Here is a 23,795-nt window from a genome sequence, read left to right on the forward strand (position 1 = left end):
CGGTGTGTCCCCTATAGGCTGCTGACCCCCCAGGACTGCCATCCTCAGGGATGCCTGATGACAACAGCCTGGTCACACTTGCATCCACTCCACCAACGCTCTTGCCACCTGATCAGATGTGGTATGTCTTTTCCAAGCATGACATGCCCAGGAAAAGCCAAACGGTATTTTTTTTTTACTACCTTTTACGGATAAGCGAAAACCAGAAACAAAACCCCTCAAACCATCTGCCTCAGGATGACTTTGCAGGAAGCGCTGAGCAGAGGGCACCCATACCTCTTCTCCAGCCTCTCCTTAAGCTGACTTTCTCTGATTCCCTGAGGATGAAGGCAGTTCAGTAACTCGTCCAGCTCCTTCTGACTATCACACAAAAACCTGCAGAGGCAATGCAGACATGGTCACATGGGAGAAACACCCAGAAAGGAAGGAAGAGATCTGGGACTGGTCCAAGGGTTGAGAGAGCAGAATTCCAAATAGGTCTGAATTCTGCAAGTATAGCAACTTACTGTTTCCATCAACAGGAGACAAGTTTTATGTAAAGTTGCTGTAAACACGTAGTCACACACTTTCAAAATATAAACCTATACTCAAATCCCAAATAGGAAAGCCCATTCCACCAAAGGCCGTCACGGTAGTGAATGCAGCCACAATCCAGAAGGGACCCTCCCACATTCCTGCAACCCTCCACACAGAGGAGTGGCTATATTTCAACTCTTAAAATATATGCAAGTTGTATCAATGTATCCTAACTCAATCTATTATAGAACTGCAAACAATAAATAATTCAGTCACTGAAGGCACAAGTTTTAATTAAGGAAAATCCCGAGTTTTTTCATTCCTAGATTCAAGAGCACTTCTACTGTTTTGTAAAATCTGTCATCTACTACACCAAGTTCCAACAGACACCTTCTTATCACTTGTCACTACCGTAAACATCTCCTTGAGGTTTCAAAGGAAAAGTAGCAGCCAGAACGCTCACATTACCATAAGTTCTGTCCTTGCTTGGGGATGGTGGTCTCCACAGCAATTTCTATTGCTGGTCCATGGGTGTTCAAACCGGCATTTTTGCCCAAGTTTGCTTTCTTACCTTAAAAAAAAAAAAAAAGTATACAACAGGCCTGATGAAAGAAATACTCAATTTTTAGTTCCACACCTAGACATAGCAAATTATCTAAGATGTAAATGGTTTCTGGCTGAGGACAGTTCAACCTCAGATTTCTGACTCTGCAAAGGTGTGAAAGCAATATGCATCCAGCAGAAAGTACACTTCAACTCCTGAACTTTTCCTGGGCATGCTCTGCACACCAGGCAGCAGCGCAGCTCAAAGCTGGTCAGGCCAGTCTATACTCCCCCATGTCACTAACTGGGCACATTAAGTGCATTTCTGCCATGATATCTGCAGCTCAGGGTCTGTGAGTGTATAACAGCACAGCAAATCCAAGAGCACCGAGTACTGGCCCTGTGCAGGCACGGCTGAAGAACTGTGGAGTCCAACATTTCAATGGCAACATAACTCAGAATGGGAAGGACAGCTTTCTACCAAAGCAAGTTAAGACTGCTAACACTGCTCTGAGGAATGGCGCCACCTACAGAGACGCAGACACAACTACACCAGTTGACAAGGATTCATACTCCAAGCCAACAGCAAAGGACACATCAACATTTTTGTAATCCACAACATTCACACAGTTACTTTTCAGAAGATTTATTTATTTACTTAAAAGCCAGAGTTACAGAGAGCACAAGAGACAAGACTGTCCATCCACTGGTCACTCCCCGGATGGCTACAGCAGCCAACACTGGTCAGACTGAAGCTAGCAGCCAGAAGCTTCATTCAGGTTTCCCATACGAGTGGCAGGAGTTCAAACACTTGGGCTTTTTTCCCCCACACTGTTCTTTCCAGGTCATTTGTACGGAGTTGGACCAGAAATGAAACAGGTGAGACACATCCTATATGGGATGTCTGCATTATGTTATGTGGCTACATTATGACACAGGTCCCAGTAGAGCTATGTCTCAAGCCCACCACAGGGCATGCAAAGAGTTGAGGCCTGGGGCCTGGCACGGTGCACTAGAGGCTAAAGTTCTCGCCTTGAATGCGCCGGGATCCCATATGGGTGCCGGTTCTAATCCCGGCAGCTCCACTTCCCATCCAGCTCCCTTATTGTGGCCTGGGAAAGTAGTCGAGGACGGCCCAAAGCCTTGGGACCCTGCACTCCCACGTGTGGGAGATCTGGAAGAAGTTCCTGGTTCCTGGCTTCAAATCAGCGTGCACCGGCCATTGTGGCCACTTGGGGAGTGAATCATCGGACGGAGGATCTTCCTCTCTGTCTCTCCTCCTCTCTGTATATCTGACTTTGCAATAAAAATAAATAAATCTTAAAAAAAAAAAAAAGTTGAGGCCTGTCTTAACAAGTGGCCCTCCTTCCCTTCCTCCTAAACCTGCAATACTAACACAGAATCTCATTTAGCTGCAAAAGTGCATAATTATAAAAATGCTGCCATTCTGGAAGTAAAATTATGAAACAACAATATCCACAAGAATGCTCGAGAAGCAGATACTTGAAAACGTGTTCTTAAAGGGCTCAAGTTAGAAAGAGCTGGCTTCCAAGGAATACCACTAGACTGTTGAAATTGGCTACAAATCTAAGTCCCTTAGGACCCCGGGAATCTCCCCAGCCTGACGATCCTGACTCTATAGCTAGTGCCCTCATCTTGTCAAAGTCTACCAAACTAGATTTTTCTATGACTTGACACAAGCTCTGTTTAACGTATGTAATTAAACAAGAAAAACAGGCTCTAACTACATTAAAAAATAAACTTTCTTATTTAACAACTTTGTGAGTTTGAAGTTTGGGTTAGAAAATTCTATAAAATGAAAAAACTTAAAAAAAAAAAAAAGCAGTAGTGGCTGGCATTGTGGTGCAGCCAGATAAACTGCCACTTTGTAGCTTTGGCTCCAATCCCACCTGCCCCATTTACAATCCAGCTCCCTGTTGATGTGCCTGGGAAAGCAGCAGCAGGTCAAGTGTGCATGGATGCCTACCGCTCACAGCGGAAACTCAGATAGTGTTCCTCCTGGCCCACTGCCAGCACTGACTGTTCAAGCTGAATCAGGAGTGAGCTAGTGGATGGAAGGTCTTTCTGCTTCTTATCTTACTGTCACTCTACCTTTCAAATAAACCAATCTTAAAAGGGACATCTATCAAACAATGATTTAATAGTTGAGAGGTACTTTCATTCAGTTACTCAGAGCTGGAAGGAAATGTGTTGATCGCTCTGGAGACCCTGGCATTATGTGGTGTCAAGTCTGCTTTCCTCGCTGGCACCTGAGCAGGGGTTGGGGGGTAGGCTGAGCAGGGAGGCTTCCAGACATCCTATGACACCCAGACAGCTGCCACAACAAAGAGTGAACTGGCCCAAACTGTCATAAGGAGCTGAGAAAGCTGATTGTGATGAAAATAATTTCTTTTAAAACTTTTCTTTGAAATACACTGCATACATACACACTGAAAACTATTACCATTATTATACATGCAGAGAAAGGCCCACTTGCATTGCTCCCTAGGGACCCTGGCTCACCCCCTGCCTGCCAGGATGTACTAACTGGGTCCTGCAGAGGAACCTACCCATCTTTTCTGCTGCCACACTCTAGGCATGGCACAGAGCAGATACTCTGCAAAGACTGTGTAACTTCATTTAAAAATGGGGACAGACAGACAGCAGGCACAGGCAGTAAGATGCATGCTGTTGGGAACACCCAAATCTCACAGCAAAGCTCCTTCACTCCCAACTCCAGCTTCCCACTAGTGCTCGTCCTGTTATTAGCTGGCAACCAATGCTGGCTTCCTTCCTGCATTCTACAGCATCTCATACCCGCCCACCTCACGCCACACATACATCCAGCTGAGAAGGTAACTAAGACTGCCCTGTCTCTCTGCATGACTATGCCTTTCAAAGGAACAAAAATCTTTAAAAGAAATTTTGCAAATGACAAAGAGGAGAGAGGGAAGGCAGTCCCTTATGCTAGCTCTGAGCCAGTAAGATAATTGCCAGGAGCACCTTACTGCCCGAGGTTCCATTGAACAACTTCCCAACACTGTGAAGGTGGAATGTGACCTGTGTGGTCAGAGCTACGCTGCGTATCTGGACCTTCCCCCGGGAGGTGACATGCTGGGTGGTATGCTTTCACAGCTCCAGGCAGCAGCCTCGGAGAAATGGGGCTCTGGCAGCCCAATAAATGTGACACTTCACAATGTGCTGTGTGGCAGGTGACCTTCAACTTCTGTTTTCACCTACCATGCTCGGGTTGGGACATAATCTTATCAAATGAGGGAGCACCTGTGGTGGACACACTTACTGCGGGGACAGTAATCCTCTTCAGGGGAGTCTGGGTGATCCTTGCGGTGATGGCTGAATCGGTAGTCAATGCTGTCATGCACCCAGCCTTTTTCAATGAACAATCCCGGAACCTCATCTGAGAAGAGCCAGTACCTACAAACCACAGCCACAAGTTAAAGCAGCACCAGACCAGGACTGTAGAGTGCCACAGAGCATCACAACCACAAGACACAGCAAAGCATACAACAGTATGGCACTGCCTTTGGGTACCACATAATTTATGCCTTTAAACTAAATGGACAGTATTAAAGATTTCTATTTGGACATTATATGCTTATTTGAAAAATAGAGATCGCCCATCTAGGAGTTTATTCCCAAAATGCCCACAATAGCTTGGAGTGGACCAGGCCAAAGCCAGGAGTGGGAATGTCTACCCAGGTCTCCCACACGGTGGCCATCACCTGCTCTCTCCAGAGAGAGAACTGGCAGGAAGCTGGAACTAGGAAGGGAGACAGGACTTGAGCTCAAACCTCCAATTAGTGTTGCCCCTATTATCATAACCTCAGCTTCATATGTGTGGCATCTTCAAAGGGTCATTTACTACCCTAGCATTTACTACAATTAATATCCAATAAACGTGTGATCAACACTAGTGCCCCCAAACCACTGAGAAGCCGAGCAGCAAGACTTTATTTTAGCACAACACACAGTTTCGTCACTTACAACCACCTAACCCCCTGGGAGAGGTGACATGCAGGACATACCGATTGTGGTTCCGATCTGTGCCAATGGGAGTCCTGCGCATAACCAGCTTCGCCTTGGCAATGCCCTCCTGGAAAGCTTTCTCCGCAGCTGCTTTGTGCTTCCGTATCCGTTCTTCTTCTGCTTCCCTTTCTAGTTTTTCTGTCAAGGAAAACAAAAAATTAATTTTTCCCCTCCTAATAGATGCCACTTGAAAAGGGCCTGGGAGGAAGGAGAGGCTCATTCAGCCATAAGGTCCTTCTAACTCCGCTGTGAGAAATGACACACCAGACAGCAGTCTCCCTGGTCTCCACCTTTGGTCTGGGGGAGGTCTCACCTGTCCACTCAAGGCAAAATTTTGTCTCTCTAAATTCTAACTTCCTATTTTAATATTTTAAATAACCTGAAAGAGATTTCCTAACAGTTCACAAATGATAGTAACAGATAAGATCAAAGGATGTCCAAAAACATGGTGATGAATAAAACAGTGACTTCAAAATTAGTCGTATTTCAGTCCTGAGGAACTGGACAGCTATTCAGCTGAACAGCTTTGATGTTACAAAGAGAACAACTGAGAAGGGCCAGAGCTTCAACCACACCTGCAGTGCCAACACCCCATATGGAAGCCAATTTGAGTCCTGGCTGCTCCATTTTCAATCCTGCTTTCTGTTAATGGCCTGGGAAAGCTACAAAGGATGGCCCAAATGCTTGGGCCCCTGTGCCCACATGGGAGACCTAGAAGCTCCTGGCTCTGCTCTGGCCAAGCCACGGTTTTTGGCAGCCGTTGTAGTAAACCAACAGATGGAAGATCTCTCTCCTCCTCTCACTTTGTTGTTCTGCCTTCCAAATGAATAAGCAAATTTCAACAACAGAGAAGGGGTCGTCAGCACAGTGGCTCAACAAGCTAATCCTATGAGTGCAGAACAGGCATTCCGTATGGGCTCTGGTTCCTGAACTGGCTTCTCCACTTCCAATCTAGGTCCCTGTTTATGACCTGGGAAAGTGGCGAGGATGGCTCAAGTCTGCGGGTCCCCCGCATCCATGTGAGAGACCCAGAAAAAGCTCCTGAATCCTGGTTTTAGATCAGCTCAGCTCTTTGTATCAGTGGATGGAAGAGCTCTCTCTCTGTAACTTTGCCTTTCAGATAAATTTTTATTAAAAACTTATGGTATGAATTTAAAAATAAGTTCTTTTTGAAAATGTTCAACTTTGACTTTGCCACGAAGGCTCAAAATGTTTAAGTTTTCAGAATACTCTCAAAGGAGGGTACTATCCTGAACTGGTCTGAATTGACTTTAATGACCAGTCGTTCAGTTGCCATAACAATCTCACCAAGAGCATGAGGCATGGGTAGGTTAACTTGCCCAAGGAACACAGTTAAGTCAGGCAGCATGTGCCAGGTCGCTCTCTGTGTCGCTTCCACTACGCCCACCGGTGGATCAGGTCCTCTATTGAGCCCAGAAGGATGCCAGTATCACATGAAATAATCACTAGTTGCCGAATGCCAGGTTGAATATTCCTATTAAAACAAGACACACCTAGGAATGCTGGCTTATTACGCAGAAAGAAGTAACCAGCTCCACCAGAGACCCTACCATTCACTCAGGCCATTCCCCTCCTCCAAGCAGCCTGCCCGCGCTGCCCCCCAACACTTCTACGAACCTTTCAGTTCTCGCTCCTGGATCTCCCGCTCCTTCTTGGCTTGCAAGGCAAGCAGCCTTCTGCTCTTCACAGCGCTGATCATGTCCTCAGCTTCCAGGTCTACCTGGGGCTCAAACTTCACAACTTCTTTTTTCCTCTCGGTTTTGCTCAGCCCATTTTCGTCTTTCCCATTTTCTTTATTTCTGGCTTCCATTTCCTTGCGCTTCTGCTTCTCGGCTCTCTTCTTGTCGTTCTCCTCCTTGAGCACGGCGAGCCGCTCCTTCCACAGCTCCGCAGACATCTGCTGCCTCGTCTCCATGTGCTCCTGCACCGAGTACGTCATGAGGATGCGGTGGCACAGCGCCGTCAGGATCTGCAGCTTCTCTTCAGATGTCAGCTCAAAAAACTCCGAGGTCTCCAGCTTCTCCAGGAACTCGTCCTGCACCTCATTGTCCTCGAACTGGGCCGAGTCCTTGTTGTCATCTCCGTCAGAGCCCTCACTCTCCTCCTGGACGTCGGACCGGCGCAGGCAGAGCCGCACCAGCTCAGACACGGAATGCAGTGTCAGCGGGATCTCCGACAGCTTCATGCCCAACTCCCCATAGTCCTCGGCGATCTCGTCCTGCAGCAAGGTCTGCAGGAGGATGACCAGCACCCTGTTGAGGTACAGAAAGCCGCCCTTGTCGGCACTCAGAGCTTCCATAAGGGACACGGCAGTGATAGGGTACTGGGCGTCAGGCAAGAGCAGACCAGAGTAACAACTCAGGAACTCCACAACCAGGGCCACGTCCCCAAAAAGTGTGTTGGGCAGGCCTTCCGGGGTGTCCACCAATCGGAAGGCCGGAAGGCTCTTGCCAGTCAGCTCTTGGTCCTCGTATCGCTTCTGCTTCTCCAGCTTCTCCAGCATTTCTTTCTCCCTCCGCTCTTTGGCTTTTTCCTTCAACCTTTCTTTCAGCTCCTCTCGTTTCTTTTTCAAATATTCCTTCCGCTGCTCTTCAGACATGGAGGCCCACCTCTTCTTATGCTCCAGAAGCTCGTAGCGTTTCTGAACGATGCCTCGCAGCTCCTCAGGCAGACGAGCCCTGTCTTCGCTCGACAGGAGCCGGGCTGTCTTGGAGATGACACAAGACAGGGCGCTCTTCTTGTCCTCCCTGTCTTTGTTTTCTTTGTAGTAGGCGATGAGGTGAAGGGCGGCAGGAGGCAGATGCTTGTGTGGTTTACTGGAGGATCTAGGTGTGCCCCCGGAATTTCTGGGGGCTCGTGTCATCTTCTGGGTGCCTTTGGCCATATCCAACAATGTCATCTGTTTCATCTTGGTTTTGGGGGTCTTCAAGCCCTTTTTGGGGGATCTGGTGTTTCCTGTGGATTTCTGTCCATTGAGGATGCCTTTGCTTCTGCCCTTGCCCTTCAAAGGTTTGTCGCCAAGCTTGCCTTGTTTCTTGGCAGCCGGCCCTTTCTTAGGAATGTGGAAATTAGCATTCAGCTTGTTGGGGGACATCATCTTCATTACCTCCTCCAGATGTTCTTCTGGAGACTTGGAATTTTTCGAGTTTTTGACTTTGAGTGGTGAGCCATTCAAAGACTTCTTCAAATGCACATGACACCACAGCTTGGGATTGAGTGGGGAACTGAGTGAAGAGCTGTCTGTCTTGGACTTCTTTGAAGGCTTCCTGTCTGGGGATCCAGCGTTCTTCCTTTTAGCTGAAGGGTTGAGAGTCATATACTAGAATTTAAGAACAGAAGCACAATTATTTTTTTTAAATGGTGATTTAAAGCAGCAATATATAAGCCCTCTTTCCCAGATAGTCCAGTAAAAGCTACAAATTCATTGTCCTCACAGATCTGTGTCCCTGAAAAAGCAAAGATGTGTTACTAACGTTTCTGTCTTATGAATGGAAAATTCTCTCCCTACTAGGGATGTTATGCCCTGTGCTATGTGACTAGTTCTTTGTGTGTATACACTAGTCTAAATGGGGCCCGGGGAGATGGCTCACTTGCCTAATCTCTCCCTTCAAACGCTGGAACCCCGTATGGGCTCTGGTTCATCTCTCGGCTGCTCTACTTCCCAACCAGCTCCCAGCCTGTGGTCTGGGAACACAGAGAAGGATGGGCCAAAGCCTTGGGACCCTGCACCTGCGTGGGAGACCCCAAGTAGGCTCAGCTCCAGCCATTGTGGAAGGAAGATCTTTGTCTCTTCTTCTCTTTGCAAATCTGCCTTCTCAATAAAAATAAACTGATCTTTAAAAAAATTTCCATTCTTTAAACTTTACCTCCATTTGAGGCAGCTTCTAAGTAACCACGGGTAGATTTCCTTACTGAATGACCAGAAGTATAGAACAGCATCATCACTGCTCCCAGAAGGGGAAGCCTGCTGACCCTGCTGACCACCCTGCTCCTTCCCATCAGCAAGCCACCTGCATGAACCCAGGCACTAGAAGTTCTCTCAGCTAGCCCACTCGTTTTGCATAATCCTCCTTGGACAGCTCCCTGTTCTCTCGCTCTAGTGTTCCTGTTCCACAATCCTTCCCTCATCACCAAGGCCTGAAGTTCATTCAGTTTCACTGCACTTTCCCCAATCTCAGCCCTGCTTTCCTGCAAACTCCTGGCGCCTGACTCAGCCCAGTCCCCACACAGATCTCCTCTCGTCACCCCCACTCTCCTAGACACCCTACTTACGGCTCCTCAAACCTTCCTGCCTCAATGTCATCACACAGAATCACTGTACAGGTGTTAGTCCATTTGCCAATATGCTTCTGTTCAAACGTGTATTTTTAAAAGAAAAAGAATAAAATAGTATCTCTAGTGCTTTAAAGAATTATGAAGACGTGCAAACTAAATTAAATTGCCAATCAACAGAAAATCTTTGGCTTCCGATCATGTGATCGGAAGACAAGAGAGATAACTTTGAGGATGCCTGATTTCTACCACCAGAGTGTGAAACGCTGCAGAGTTACTGAGACACAGACAAACTTCTAAGGAACAACAGAAAGTCAGCAGGCTGTGGGCAGAGTTGGAAGCCACGAAACAGCAAGTGATCAAAGAATATGCAGTCATGAGCCCCCCTAAAAAGGCTATGGGGAAGAGCTGAGGCGAAGGCACACACAGAAGAGCATCTACACTGCAGCCCTACACCACCATACAGAGTAAGAATGGAACATGAAAGATACGATCAACAGAAAACTCACAGGACACGGCAACACCACACAGGGTCAGAAACCGGTCCGCCTGGAGCAGGCCGTACTCCCAAGCTCTCTTCTGCCTAAATTCTCTAAGTTGCACAGATGGGAGTTATAGGTTGCTGACTTCACTATTCTTTGCAGCTGGTTTGGGGAATGATCCACGGGTCGAGGGCTCTCTTTCTGTTCTTCCCACTCTTTCTAACTCTGCCTTCCAGGTAAGAAAGAGTATAGGCAATTACAGACTATTGTTCTGTAGGTTATTTTCATTGCCTGGTTAAAACTGGGAGTTTTGCTCACCAATAATCCTCAGTATGGGCTACCATGGAGGTATTTTTACAGCTGGACAAATGTCAATTGCATCCACGACTGGGGGGAGGATCCCCCAGTTGCAGCTCCCCAGAACTATATTTCAGAATGTCAAACCAGATAAGCAAAGAAAACTGCGTTGGATTCCATTCTGCTGACAATAACAGCAGTGGATCCAGCACCTTGATACGCGCATGCCTCTGAAGTTCACTGTCCTCTTGGCTGGTCCTGGAGCACCACCAGAATACTGTTTACATGAATATGTAGAGCTACCCAAGATGAAATTCATCAAGGAAAAGGAGACCAGTGTGTGAGATGAAGTTTTGCATATAGCATCTTTGGTTATCTTTTAATAATCTATTCCAAGTGGGATACTTTCCAATTTATGACAATTTCTATCCTTAAAAATGACTCAAAGTTTTCTTTTTTTTAAAAATTTTTTGAACTTCTACTTAGAGTCATAGTATCATAAAGAAACAATACACGAAAGAGGCAGCTATCTCAGCCACAAAGGTTCTGCGGCCCATTTTTATCTATGAGGTGTGTTGTGAAGCCACACCATTTAATTGTGTTCTTGAAAAGCAAAGAAAAAAGGGCCCAGCGCAGTGGCCTAGTGGCTAAAGTCCTCGCCTTGCACGCCCAGGATCCCATACGGGCACCAGTTCTAATCATGGCAGCCCCACTTTCCATCCAGCTCCCTGGTTTTGTGGCCTGGGAAAGCAGTCACGGACAGCCCAAAGTCTTGTGACCCTGCACCTGCGTGGGAGACCCAGAGGAGGATCTGGGCTCCTAGTTTCGGAATGGCAAAGCTCTAGTCGTTGCAGCCACTTGGGAAGATCTTCCTCTCTGTATATCTAACTTTCCAATAAAAATTAAAAAAAAAAAAAAATCTAAAACAAACAAACAAACAAACAAACAAAAAAAAACAAAAGGAAAGGAAAGAAAAGAACTCACCCAACCCCCTCCCAATAGGCCAGCTCCCAGCGTGAGCACTCCTCCAGGAACTGGATCATCTCAGCCCGGGGCATGCTAGGCAGTCACAGCCAAAACCGGCATGGCTGGACTCAGGGGGATCTGAAAAAGCATAAAACCACGTATGCACGAAGGGTCTCCCCCACGCCCTTCTCAGCACAAGCCATCAACAAGACCCCGTGGGGGAGGAGGGAGACATGGGCACTAGCTGAGGCCCTTTCTGACTGTCACAAAGGAAAATGCCCGTGACCGTCCAAGCACATGGAAGGGGAGCAGAGCAAGCGTTGTTACCTGGCCCTGCCACGTGAACATACCTCCACCACAGATAAGCCTAAAGACTACAAATGGCCCCACCACACATCACACCAGGCCCTACTCAGGCAAAACTCCAACATTCTTCTAAGCAATCTTCCCCTCTCCCACACCACCTGCTTCTCCAGCCTCCCTCAACTGACTCCCTTCCTAAAACTATCACTCACAACCTGGTTCCAGCCACCAAGTCTCACCTCTCTCCACAGTCCATATATTTAATATATAGAACACGAAAGCCTAACATACATCAGAGGAGACTCTGAAGAGACAACACCCCACACCTTTGGGATAGACGGGCAGATGATGTGACTAACCTGAATCCTTAACACATCACATTAAGCTTCCTTTAAACACGGGAAGGACCCAAAGGACTGTCTCGTGACCATCTGATTCTTCTGGGTTATGTGCTGCTCAAGCTGAGGTGTCAAAAATCCTCAAAACAATTCATTTTATAAAAACGAAATGCAAACTTGGATGCAAAACACAGGAGATCATCAGTGAACTAACAGTATTTACTGTTAACTTACAGACGTCACTGTTCAAACTTTGCACCTGTGGACTGCTATTTTCCATGTGTCAACTTCTCTGAGAAGCTTTGCCTCCTTAAAACAGTTTTGTCTAAGCAAGCTCGCGCTGCCCAGGCTCAAGCTGAACTACAGCCAAACTACATGTAATAACTTAAAGCCTTACTAGGAATTTTGAGTAGGTGATGTCTTTAGAAATTGCCTTTCCAAATCTAAGTTACTAGAATTCTAATCTCTGCCTCCTACAAAGTTTCTCAGCTGTCTTAATAAACCTGAAAAATATTTCACTCATAACACTTTGAAGCACTGAAACACACAGAAGATATCTCACAGTTAAAAAGAGAAAATCACTTCTTCACAGTGGACATGTGACCAAGTGGTCACACCTCTGCATGAGATGCTCACATCCCCCGTGACAGTGCCTGGCTGCAGCCCCAGCCACTCTGCTTCCAGCACAGCTTCCTGCTAATGCAGCACCCTAAGAGGCAGCAGGTGACAGCTCAAGGATTTGGGTCCCTGCCACCCACATGGGAGAGCAGATGGAGTTCCCAGCTTCGGCCTGACCTAGCTATGGTTGTTCCGGGAATTTGGGGAGTAAACCTGATGATGGAAGACTTTCCTCTACCCACTTCTTGTCTGTCTACCTTTCAGATGAACAAATTAAAACCCACACATCTGAAGGAAATAGGAAAAAGGAAATTAGAAACAGAGCAATGCTAAGCCAATGCCCTGGCTTTTGTCATCACTTTCTGTTGACTCTCATTAGACTAGGCTTTGGATTCCCCTTCTGTACAGTATGACTAACACTACAACATCCTAAATATGTTCTGAAAAACAAATGTGATAATTACAGGGGAAAAAAAAACATATAAGAGAGAAATGCCAGCTTTCTACTATACTGTCACACAAATATATATTCCAGGTTCAAGGTCACCATGGGTCTGATTATCCTAACAGAGTTTACATCTTTGCAAACTGGCCTGCAAAGTGCACCTTGTATGTACACCATCCCTCCTTCCAAAAATGTTTTGAAGCCTAAAAAGTATGAGAGTGCACTTTGTTTTAATTGTGCAAAGTAAAAAATTAGGGAAAGTATTCAATGTGGCCTCATTCCTGCCAAACCCACACCACAATCTGTATTAATTAGTTAGAGCTGCAAATTTCGACATTCCTCTTTTGACACAATGGTTACAATGCTACTTGAGATGCTAATATCCTCCACTGGAACGTCTAAGTTCAAGTTCCAGCACCAACTCTGCTCCAGTCTCCTGGTAATAGACACACACCCGGGCAGGCAGCAGTAATGGGTCAGGACTTAGGGTACCCGCTGCTCTCAGGACAGAGCTGTACTGAGTTTCAGACTGTGGGTTTCAACCTGGTCAATGCCAAACACTGCAGGCATCGGCAGAGTGAACCAGCAGCTAGAAAAACCGGTATCTCTGTCTCTCTTTCAACTAAGATAAAAAAGAGCTCAAAATCTATTAATCTAATGCTAACAGAACTGCTAAAGAAAACATTCATCTCACAGTGCTTTTTCATACTATTAAAAACTTAATTGTACTCTTACCTTATATGGATCAAGTAAAAAGTCACTGAATTTGCTAGGCAGAGAATATTTCTTCACCAATTCGTCTTCTACAACCCAAGGTGCATTTTCACCAGTACCAGCCCGTAACGCATTGTGCCGTATGAAGTATCGGAGTATCTCCTTATTTGGTGGGCGCTCTGTACGAATCAAGCTTTCAGCTGGCACATTGCTGATGATCTAAGTGAACATACACATAAATAATTCACCAGCGGAAGAAAAAGAAGGAAACATTGCAAATAAAAAATTTACATTCCTCCAGGAAAAAAGTGTCACGATTCTAAAAATAAAGGCTGAAAATTAGAAAGAAAGAAAGATATCCTTAAGGAAAGGAAGACAGGAGCTGACTGTCACACAAGGGGTTAAGCTGCTGCATCCTGTTAATGCATCCTGGGAGGCAGCAGATGATGGCCAAGTACATGAGCTCCCGTCCCCAGGATGGAGCTCCAAGTTGCTGGAGGCAACCTGGCCCAGCCTTCACCAGAACAGGAGTTTGGGGGGGTGATCCAGGGGATAGATGCCATCTTTCCTTCTTTCCCTTTATCATTCTGCCTCCAAAGCAAAATATATATATATATTTTAAAGAATAGATCTATTCCTAGGCACTATGCTCGAACAATAAAAATATCCCCGGGCCTGGTGTGATAACTCAACTTGCTAATCCTCCAACTCCAAGAACCAGGATCACATACAGGTCCCAGTTCATGTCCCAGTCGCTTCACTTCCCATCCAGCCTGGGAAAGCAGCAGTGGATGGCCCAAAGCTTTGGGACCCTGCACCCACAGGGGAGACCTGGATGAAGTTCCAAGAGTTATCAGCTCAGCTCTAGCCATTGCGGCCATTTGGGGAATGACGCAGTAGATGGAAGACCTTTCTCTCTGTTATCTCCACTCTGTAAATCTGCCTTTCCCATAAAAATAAATATTTTTACAAAAAGAGAGGAAGGAAGGGAGAGGAAGAAAAGGATGGGGAGTACGGGAAGAAGGAAGGAACAGCAAATCTCCCTGAATCAGCGATTACCCTTGTTAGTTACTTTTAGCAGCAGTTGACACCACCTGGGGACCTGACATCCTATACTGGAGCGCCAGCCCTCCAAACACGGTGGGAAAGTCTCAAGTCCCAGGCCGCTGCCAGACAGAGTGCCTGTACCAGGCTACTGCAGGCACTTGGGCCAAGCTCAAGTTCTCAATAACGTTACCACTTAGCAAAGAAAAAAAATACTACCGGAAGACCTAACTACCAAGACTAGAGACAATCTGTCCAAAGATACTGACATTTCTCTTTAAGAAAAACAACCCTGAGAGGCTCAACCACTGTGGCCTGGTGACCACCTACAGCACTGGCATCCCTTAATGCGTGCCAGCTCCAGCTGCTCCGACTGTGATCCATCTCCCTGTTAATGTGCCTGGAAAAGCGGCAGAAGACGACCCAAGTGCTCAGGCCCCTGTACCCATGTGGAAGACCCAGACGGAGTTCCTGGCTTCAAACTGGCCCAGCTCTGGCTACTGTGGTCATTTGAGGAATGAACCAGCAAATAAAAGATCTTTCTCTCTGACTCTGCCATTCAAATAAATAAACTTGTAAAAGAGAAAAGAAAACCAACCCTATGATTTTTTTTTTTACAAATCCACCCAATATAAGAGGCTTAACATGCAGTGCTAACAAACCTTATCTTCATTTTGTAGTTTCACGTCGTATTTATGAGGCAGAAACTTTGGAGGAGCCCATTTCCTTTCTCCTTTTTTTAATGATGTAGGAAGTTTACGTGGAGATCTCCGAGCTCTATCATCTAGTCAAATAAAATTAGTGAAAAAAAAAAAATTCTTTAAATTACCTTCATTCATCCACAAGAATTTTACTGAACATCAGGCAATGGATGATACGGCATAAATATGAACCATAATGCTATTAATGCCAAGGTAGTAAAGCCTACCGGCGAGAAACAAGTCAATAACTCCCATACAATGGGGTAAGCACTGAACAAAGAAGAACACATGACAACAGGATGGGAACACCTGGCTCATCTGGGAGGCAGACAGGAAAGACCTAATAAGAGCACCGCGTGCTCAGAGACGGGGAGCACTGAGGTCCAGGCACATGGAGCTCTCCTACCACTCCAAGAGCCTGCCCATTACCTGGCCAACACTGGGACTCACAGAAAAACTGCTGACCTAACTAGTGTGCAGTTTCAAAAACGTAGTAAGAGAAATATCAACTTTAGCAGTTGAAAGATAAAATAAGGAGGTGAAACTAGAAAGTCACTAAAATGGCAAGGAGAACTGAAGATATATCAGAAGACATAAGGCCAAACCTCCCAAAACAGGTTAAGGGAGATGACAGTGAATCAAGGGGCATACCACTTATGAAATGGACTTGGTGCCAGCCAGCTGTGGACATGTGAAGGAACTCCGACTACTGTCTGAGAGACGGAGTGTGACCACTGTAGTGTCATGAAACCTGGTCAGAAAATGTGTCAGCAACAGCAGGACTCTTGTTTCTTTATTATTTTTTTTTAACTAATTAGCTTATTTATTTATGGTTCGTGTTTAAAATCTCTTCTACTCTTTTTTTAAGATTTATTATTTTTATTGCAAAGTCAGATATACAGAGAAGAGGAGAGACAAAGAAGATTTTCCATCCAATGATTCACTCCTCAAGCGGCTGCAACAGCCAGAGCTGAGCCAATCCGAAGCCAGAAGCCAGGGGCCTCATTCATCAGATCTCCCACACGAGTGCAGGGCCCCAAGGCTTTGGGCCGTTCTCAATTGCTTTCCCAGGCCACAAACAGGGAGCTGGATGGCACGCTGGGTTGCAGGATTAAAACTAGTAACCATATGGAACCCCAGAGCATGCAAGACAAGGACTTGAGTTGCTAGGCTACTGCGCCAGGCCCTCTGCTACTCTTTCAAATACATACATACAAAAAGGGAAAAAAAAAGATGTAGAGATCATCTGTAACTACATTAGGAACTATTTCAGAGTGAAGATCATGAAGTCAGACCACAATAGTGCAAGCAATAAAACAATGGTCAATGAGAAATATTAGTATTCCCAAGAATCTTGACTTGAATGAATGAGAAGCAACGCAGGACTCTCCACATTGTTCTTTTTAGAAAATGAGACTTGGTTCAGTTTATTCTTCTCCAGGAAACATTAAGAATACGCCATGGGGGGCCCAGAGTGGTGGCCTAGCAGCTGAAGTCTCGCCATGAATGCGCCAGGATCCCATACAGGCTCCGGTTCTAATCCTGACAGCCCTGCTTCCCATCCAGCTCCCTGCTTGTGGCCTGGGAAAGCAGTCGAGGATGGCCCAAAGCCTTGGGACCCTGCACCCGTGTGGGAGACCTGGAAGAACTCCTGGCTCCGGACTGGCTCAGCTCCAGCCATTGTGGTCACTTGCGGAGTGAACCATTGGATGGAAGATCTTCCTCTCTTCTCTCCTCCTCTCTGTATATCTGCCTTTCCAATAAAATAAAAATAAGTAAATCCTAAAGAAAAAAAAAACAAACTTTCATCAACCACAAAGAATTGCTAGTAAGACCCATAAAGCCTGAATAACAAAAACAAGAGCGAAAACATAGATGCCAGATTCATAAATCAGACCAGAAAACAAACTCAAATTTAGCAACAAGCGGTCAGCTACACTGACCACCCGGAGATTTCCTCCTAAGGCGGAGTCACTCAAAAAGCCACCTGCACATGCCCAAAGTGTCTACAGAGATACAAAACAGAGGATACACGCAGGTAGACGATATAACATCCATACCCAAATTCTGTCAACAGTTCAGCAACAAGGTAAAATCAGGTGATTCCCTGCAACACTGATTAGGGAGTGATCAGTAGATACCACACAATTCACATAGCCACAAAGGAATCCAGTCCACACTCCATCACACAACTGTTAAAATCAAAGGCTTCAGCTCCTGATGGGCTCAGCATAGGCCGTGGTGGTCATTTAGGAAGTGAGGCAACAGATGGAAGATCCACACCTCCTTCTCATCTCCCTGTAAAATCTCCTCCCCCCAAAATCAATCATTAATAAACAAAACAAAAAAACCCTGAAGGCTTCAGAGACTGAGTATATCCCCAATTCTTCAACTTGCAATCATGACAGAATCTCCAGGCTACAGACTTGACAGTAATTCGTTACCTGATATTCACCACGTCCCTCCACATACAGTGTGTTTTCAACAGAAAGAGTGAAGGGAAAGCAAGCTGTGCCATCTCAAGTAGGAATGAACAGATTTCTAAGCAACTAGAGCAAGCAATTCACTATGTTCTTCATTGTTTAGGAAACTGAAGCCTTGATTCACTTTGTCAATATTTTAGTTCTTTTCTGAATCATAAATGGAAAAAAACCAAGTCTATTACACATGTAGCTGCCAGAGCGCTAAGAGCTCCATGCACGACGCACTAGGAGCCCATGACTCACTAAGGAAAGCCAACGTTATACATACTAATACTCTCTCTCCTTCCTTCATCCTCTTTCACCACTGCCTCCTTCTTCGGATGGTCCTGAGCAATCTGACTGGAATTTTCTTTGTCACTTGACGGAGAATCACAAGCCCCATCAGATTTCTTCTCTGCGGCCTCGTCATCCACCTTCTCCAAAGGATGAATCTTCACAATCTTCACCTTGAGCATTTTCTCCTTTCCCACCTACAAAGGACATGAGAGAAAACCAGAGATAATAAAAAAATAAAGTCACCAACACTGACTCGGAAAAGTTTAACCAATCTCAAATTCCTACGATCAACCAATCTGACCATGCTGTATTCCTACTGTCCTTGAAATAGAAAAGCAATTAAGAGTCCATGAAGGGCTTGGCAGCGTGGCCTGGTGGCTAAGGTCCTCGCCTTGATCCCATATGGCCGCTGGTTCTAATCCCGGCAGCTCCACTTCCTCTCTGTCTCTCCTCCTCTCAGTATATCTGACTTTGTAATAAAAATAAAATAAATCTTTAAAAAAAAAAAAAAAAAAAAGAGTCCATAAAAAAAAAAAAGAACAATGAGCACCTTTTTTTTCTTAAAGAGTTATTTGTTTTAATTGCAAGGTCAGATTTGCAGACAGAGGAGATACAGAGAGAAAGGTCCTCCATCTGCTGGTTCACTCCTCAAGTGGCCATAACGGCTGGAGCAGGGATGATCCAAAGCCAGGAGCCTCCTCTGTATTTATTAACCAAGCTTGGCGATAACTCGGCCCACTAGAAACAGCAAATCACAAGTCCATATAGCAATCCAGTCAATTGAAACCCCAAGATGAACAAAACGTCATTACCCTGAAGTCCATCCATTAAGCTGAAGACCTATGTCCCAGCTTCTCCAATAACATAAGTTATCCTAACAGATATACAGCTGCAAACATGTCACCTTTTTCTGGCTTCTCTGCTCACATTCCATTAGTTAGGCCTCATCTCTCCTGGAACTCTTTCAAGTACATAAATTAGAAATACAAAGCATCTTAGCATTGCTGTATTTACTGCCCCGCCCGAACAGTGAAGAGGGTGAGCAATACAGACATACAGAAGCCATGCTCCAGGGATACTGTCCTCGGAGTCTGTCTGCAGGAAGCCAGAGAGCAAGCAGGTACTGAGGGGGCCAAGAGCCAGAGTGCCAGAGCAATGGAAGCACAGGACTGAGTGCAAGCCCCTCCCTATCATGGGCCTTTATGGGAGCTTGTGAGGGGAATGGTTACAAAGCAATGCAATATCGCCCCCTCTCAGGTCCCAGGTGGATAGGTGAGCATGAGGGAACACTTAAGTAGCGGTGGGGGTGTGGCTTCCAAGCTCATGACCCTGAACTGGCTGCCTACCCCACAGCAATCCCAAAGTTTAGGGTTGTCCTCCACTGCTTTCCCAGGCCACAGCTGGGAACTGGATGGGAAGTGGAGCTGCCAGGACACAAAGTGGTGCCCATATGGGATCCCAGTGTACACAAGGCAAGGATTTTAGCCATTAGACTACTGCACCGAGACCATATTTTCAATACTCCTTTTCTTTTTTAAGATTTATTTTTATTGCAAAGTCAGATATACAGAGAGGAGGAGAGACAGAGAGGAAGATTTTCCATCTGCTAATTCACTCTGTAAATGGCTGTAACAACCAAAGCTGAGTTAATCTGAAGCCAGGACCCAGAAGCTTCCTCTGGGTCTCCCACATGCGTGCAGGGTCCCAAGGCTTTGGGCCGTCCTCAACTGCTTTCCCAGGTCACAAGCAAGGAGTTGGATTGGAAGCAGGGCCACAGGGCACAAACCAATGCCCATATGGGATCCCAGCGCACGCAAACTGAGGACTTTAGCCACTAGACAACCGTGTTGGGCCCATGTTTTCTATATTCTCATCAGCTACTTTTTCTTTGTTACTGAGAACAGGAGGTGATCTGCGTCCTCTTTTGGGTTGGGTTTCATGTAATTTGAAGCTCTAATAAGCATGTGATTATTAAAGACTGCCACCACCTTTATTCACAGTGACCTCTTGCTCAGTATGAAGGAACCTTCTTATCCTCAAGAACATTCCTTTCGGGCCCGGCTACGTGGCCTAGTGTCTAAAGTCCTCGCCTTGAATGCCCCGGGATCCCATATGGGCGCCAGTTCTAATCCCGGCAGCTCCACTTCCCATCCAGCTCCCTGCTTGTGGTCTGGGAACGCAGGAGAGGACGGCCCAAAACTTTGGGACCCTGCACCCGTGTGGGAGACCCGGAAGAGGTTCCTGGTTCCCGGCTTCGGATCGGCGCGCACCGGCCCGTTGCAGCTCACTTGGGGAGTGAAAAACATTGGACGGAAGATCTTCCTCTCTGTCTCTCCTCCTCTCTGTATATCTGACTTTGTAATAAAATGAATAAATCTTAAAAAAAAAAAAATAACATTCCTTTCAATGGAATCTATTTTTTAGAAAACACATTTATTTGAAAGGCAGAATAAAAGAGGTATCAAGATTTTCCATCCACCGGTTCACTCCCCAGATTTCTGTAACAGCTAAGGCCAAACCTAAGCCAGAAGTCTGTAACCCATGGTGGTCTCTGCAGGTGTAAGGGACCAAGCACCTGCACCACCATCTGCTGCTTCCCAGGTGCATCAGCAGGGAGCTGGACCAGAAGCAGGGAAGCTCTGAAATGGGACAACAGGAGATGTTGATGTCCTAGGCAGCAACTTAGCTTGCTACACCACAATGCCAGCACTGCCAACAGAATGTATTTTATCCAATATTTTTCAGTCATTCCAAACTTCTGATTTATGTTACCACTATATTTCTTTTTTGTTTGTTTTGTATCTTCATATTAGTATACAATTTTCTTTTAGCCTAAATGGACTGGATCTTGGGCTGAGCTAAGCTGCAACACCCATAGGTGTATACAAGAGCCTAACTGCGATGCAGCATGGACCGGAGTAGTCTGCTGTACACACTGGCATGTGCAGGAGCTGGGGCTGGGACTGGGCATGGTGGGCGTTGTTGGGGATCACTCCAGCTAGGCTGCAATTCCTGCTGGTGTGCATAAGGGCCAGGTATGTAGCAGGCTGGGTTAGGTGCTGCACAGGACATAGAGCTAGGAACAGAACTGACCAGACAATAGCAATCACCAGTGTGGGAGTAGTCTGATGTGGATGATGCACTGAACTGGAGCCTGTTCTGGTTGGCATATGCAAGAGTCAGGTCTGGGGTCACCCCAGCTGAAGTTTCTTGGAAGACTCCCAAACTAAACTACTGGACTCAAAACTCCAGGCACAGGGAGGATCAGAGGATTCGTAGTCCGACCTTGAAGTGCATGTGTCAGGACTGAGTCTCCTTGATTGCCGAAACCTATGCAGTGGATGGCATGCCCAGGTGCATTCGGGGGATAAGATGGCCAATTCTTCTGCAGAGGATGCCGAGTGGCATGTCAGACGATGGAGAACAAAACAGGTTGGACAACACTGCTGGCTGAGCTTTGGCAGCCAGTGTCTGCGTGAGTGGATGCACTGGGGTAGACTGCCAGGATTTTGTCAGTCTTGGAGCAATGAAAACAACAACATCTCGGAACTATTAAAACCATTCAGGCAACACTCCCAGAACATTCTTCACATTGGGGTTTCTAAGACGACATGAAGGGCCCGGCTACGTGGCCTAGCAGCTAAAGTCCTCGCCTTGAAAGCCCAGGGATCCCGTATGGGCGCCGGTTCTAATCCCGGCAGCTCCACCTCCCATCCAGCTCCCTGCTTGTGGTCTGGGAAAGCAGTCGAGGATGGCCCAAGGCTTTGGGACCCTGCACCCGCGTGGGAGACCCGGAGGAGGTTCCTGGTTCCCGGCTTCGGATCGGTGCGCACCGGCCCGTTGCAGCTCACTTGGGGAATGAAAAACAACGGATGGAAGATCTTCCTCTCTGTCTCTCCTCCTCTCTGTATATCCGGCTTTCCAATAATAATAATAATAGTAACAATAATAGTAACAATAATAATAATAATAAAAAAAAGATGACATCAAGTAGACATGCCCCATCCTCAGATACTGACATAGTCTGGCAGCTGGGAGCAGACCCTTCTGTCTCTCTCACTGACCCCCAAATAGAAGACAAGGAAAATTGGAAATATTTACCCCACCCACCTTCCCCCATGCCTCAACCCCCACCCTAATCAGTGGTTCTCATGTGCCTGCATCCTTTGTCAACTATGTAAATAACACCAAAAATTAAAAACAAAAAACAAACTAACTAAAAATTGCTCTTTAGAAATCACTCTCAGAAACACAGGCCATGACTGGGAGACTGGTCTGCAGAAGCATGTATCTGATGAAGAACACATATCCAGCCTATATAAAGAACTTTTAAGATTCAAAAGAAAAAAAAAAACCCTGATTTTTAATTATAAAAGTATGTATTTGCTATGATTGTCGTTTTTCATGTTTCTTACAAAGGTGAGGGAATAAGAGACGCTTGCAGTCTCTGAGAGAAAAATCTCCACTTTCCCTCCTGTGGCTGCGTTTTGGGCGGGAAGGAGGGTGCACTGCTCTTTGCTGCCAGATCACATCAGCACCAGGTGACAAATACAGTGCCTGATATGGTCCCAGGGATGTGAGGGTGTCCTGAAGGTGTTAACTGAGTGGTCTACTGCTCTGAGATATTCTTGGCTTCACATTGAAGAGATAAGAAATTACTTCTAACACCTGTTGGCTGTCCATGTCTATCTCAGTATGTCTACTGGCTTAGATACTTGCTGGAGAACTTGACCTGTAGTGTGTTTAATCTGACTCCTTGTCCTCTTTTGGTCATTCTGCTGGACTGGAGGAGCTGGACTGGAGGAGCTGCGGGGCATAGTAAGTATGCCAGGTGGAGCAATGGCTCTGTTGTAGGTGGTAGCATGTGCTGTTCCCAAAATTTTTTTTGAAGTCTTTTAAGAATTTTTAATCTTATTATAATATGTACTACAAGGTGAAAGGGCTGCAGACCTATGTGGGCCTCCAATTAGGATGGAAGGTCAGGATGGGAGAAGAGTGCACCACTCAGTGCCAGGATGGAAAGTGTCACCTTAAACACCCCAACGAGCATGATTGTTCTGAGAAGCTGCTGGCTTTTTCACAGCAGAGGCGAGCAATTCTAAGGTGTGCAGGCAGCTCATGTCTCCATCAGTGTGTTCACAGGCCCAAGTGCTTGCTGGAAAGCCTGGTTTGGAGTGTTATTCAACCCACCTTTCTTCCATCATTTGAAGAGGTACTCGAAGTCCTCTGCTGGCTTAGATGAGCTGGCTGTTTGACTTTCGTGTTCTCCTGGGTATGCGCTCCACTCGGGCATGGAGTCAGCAACCAAGGGGGTCCAGTTCTGAAACATGTGCTTTGGGGTTGGATCCTGAGGTCAGAGATCGAGCCCAGAGGTCTAGTTTGGGAACCCCCTAAGAAACCTCACCGTGGAGGTCCTCATACCTGGCGCTGGTGTGCTCGCCGGATTTGCCTACACACCATGCAGTTAGAACACTGACTACCAGGAACCTCCACGGGCTTCCCTGCGAGCCTCTCTGGCCCAGGCAAACTACTATTCTCAGTTACTTAGTTCTGCTGTTTGGAGCCTTCTATAAACACTATTATGCCATGTTCTGCAATTTACTCTTCTAAATTTATTTTTCCTGTTGTAGAGTACCCCATGCCTCAACTATTTTTTTATCCAACCTCAACGGTCAATGGATACTTGACATATGCTCCTTTTAGACCACTATGAACAATATTGCTGCAAA

The 23,795-nt window shown here is 46.2% G+C and overlaps 1 protein-coding gene across 1 annotated transcript in view; it reads right to left on the reverse strand.

Moving 5' to 3' along the window:
* BAZ1B (bromodomain adjacent to zinc finger domain 1B) overlaps nucleotides 1-23,795 on the reverse strand; it is a 52,707-nt gene that overhangs the window by 16,331 nt on the left and 12,581 nt on the right. The window contains exons 4-11 of the mRNA XM_004586991.2: nucleotides 18,059-18,260; nucleotides 15,269-15,390; nucleotides 13,584-13,781; nucleotides 6,745-8,446; nucleotides 5,106-5,244; nucleotides 4,361-4,494; nucleotides 985-1,087; nucleotides 277-375 (exon numbers count right to left, since the gene is read on the reverse strand). Of these exons, the coding sequence (XP_004587048.1) occupies nucleotides 277-375; nucleotides 985-1,087; nucleotides 4,361-4,494; nucleotides 5,106-5,244; nucleotides 6,745-8,446; nucleotides 13,584-13,781; nucleotides 15,269-15,390; nucleotides 18,059-18,260 (2,699 nt within the window). The remainder of the gene's footprint in view (nucleotides 1-276; nucleotides 376-984; nucleotides 1,088-4,360; nucleotides 4,495-5,105; nucleotides 5,245-6,744; nucleotides 8,447-13,583; nucleotides 13,782-15,268; nucleotides 15,391-18,058; nucleotides 18,261-23,795) is intronic.

The sequence above is a fragment of the Ochotona princeps genome, chromosome 24 (genome assembly GCF_030435755.1).
Source record: "Ochotona princeps isolate mOchPri1 chromosome 24, mOchPri1.hap1, whole genome shotgun sequence".
Taxonomy (NCBI): Eukaryota; Metazoa; Chordata; class Mammalia; order Lagomorpha; family Ochotonidae; genus Ochotona; species Ochotona princeps.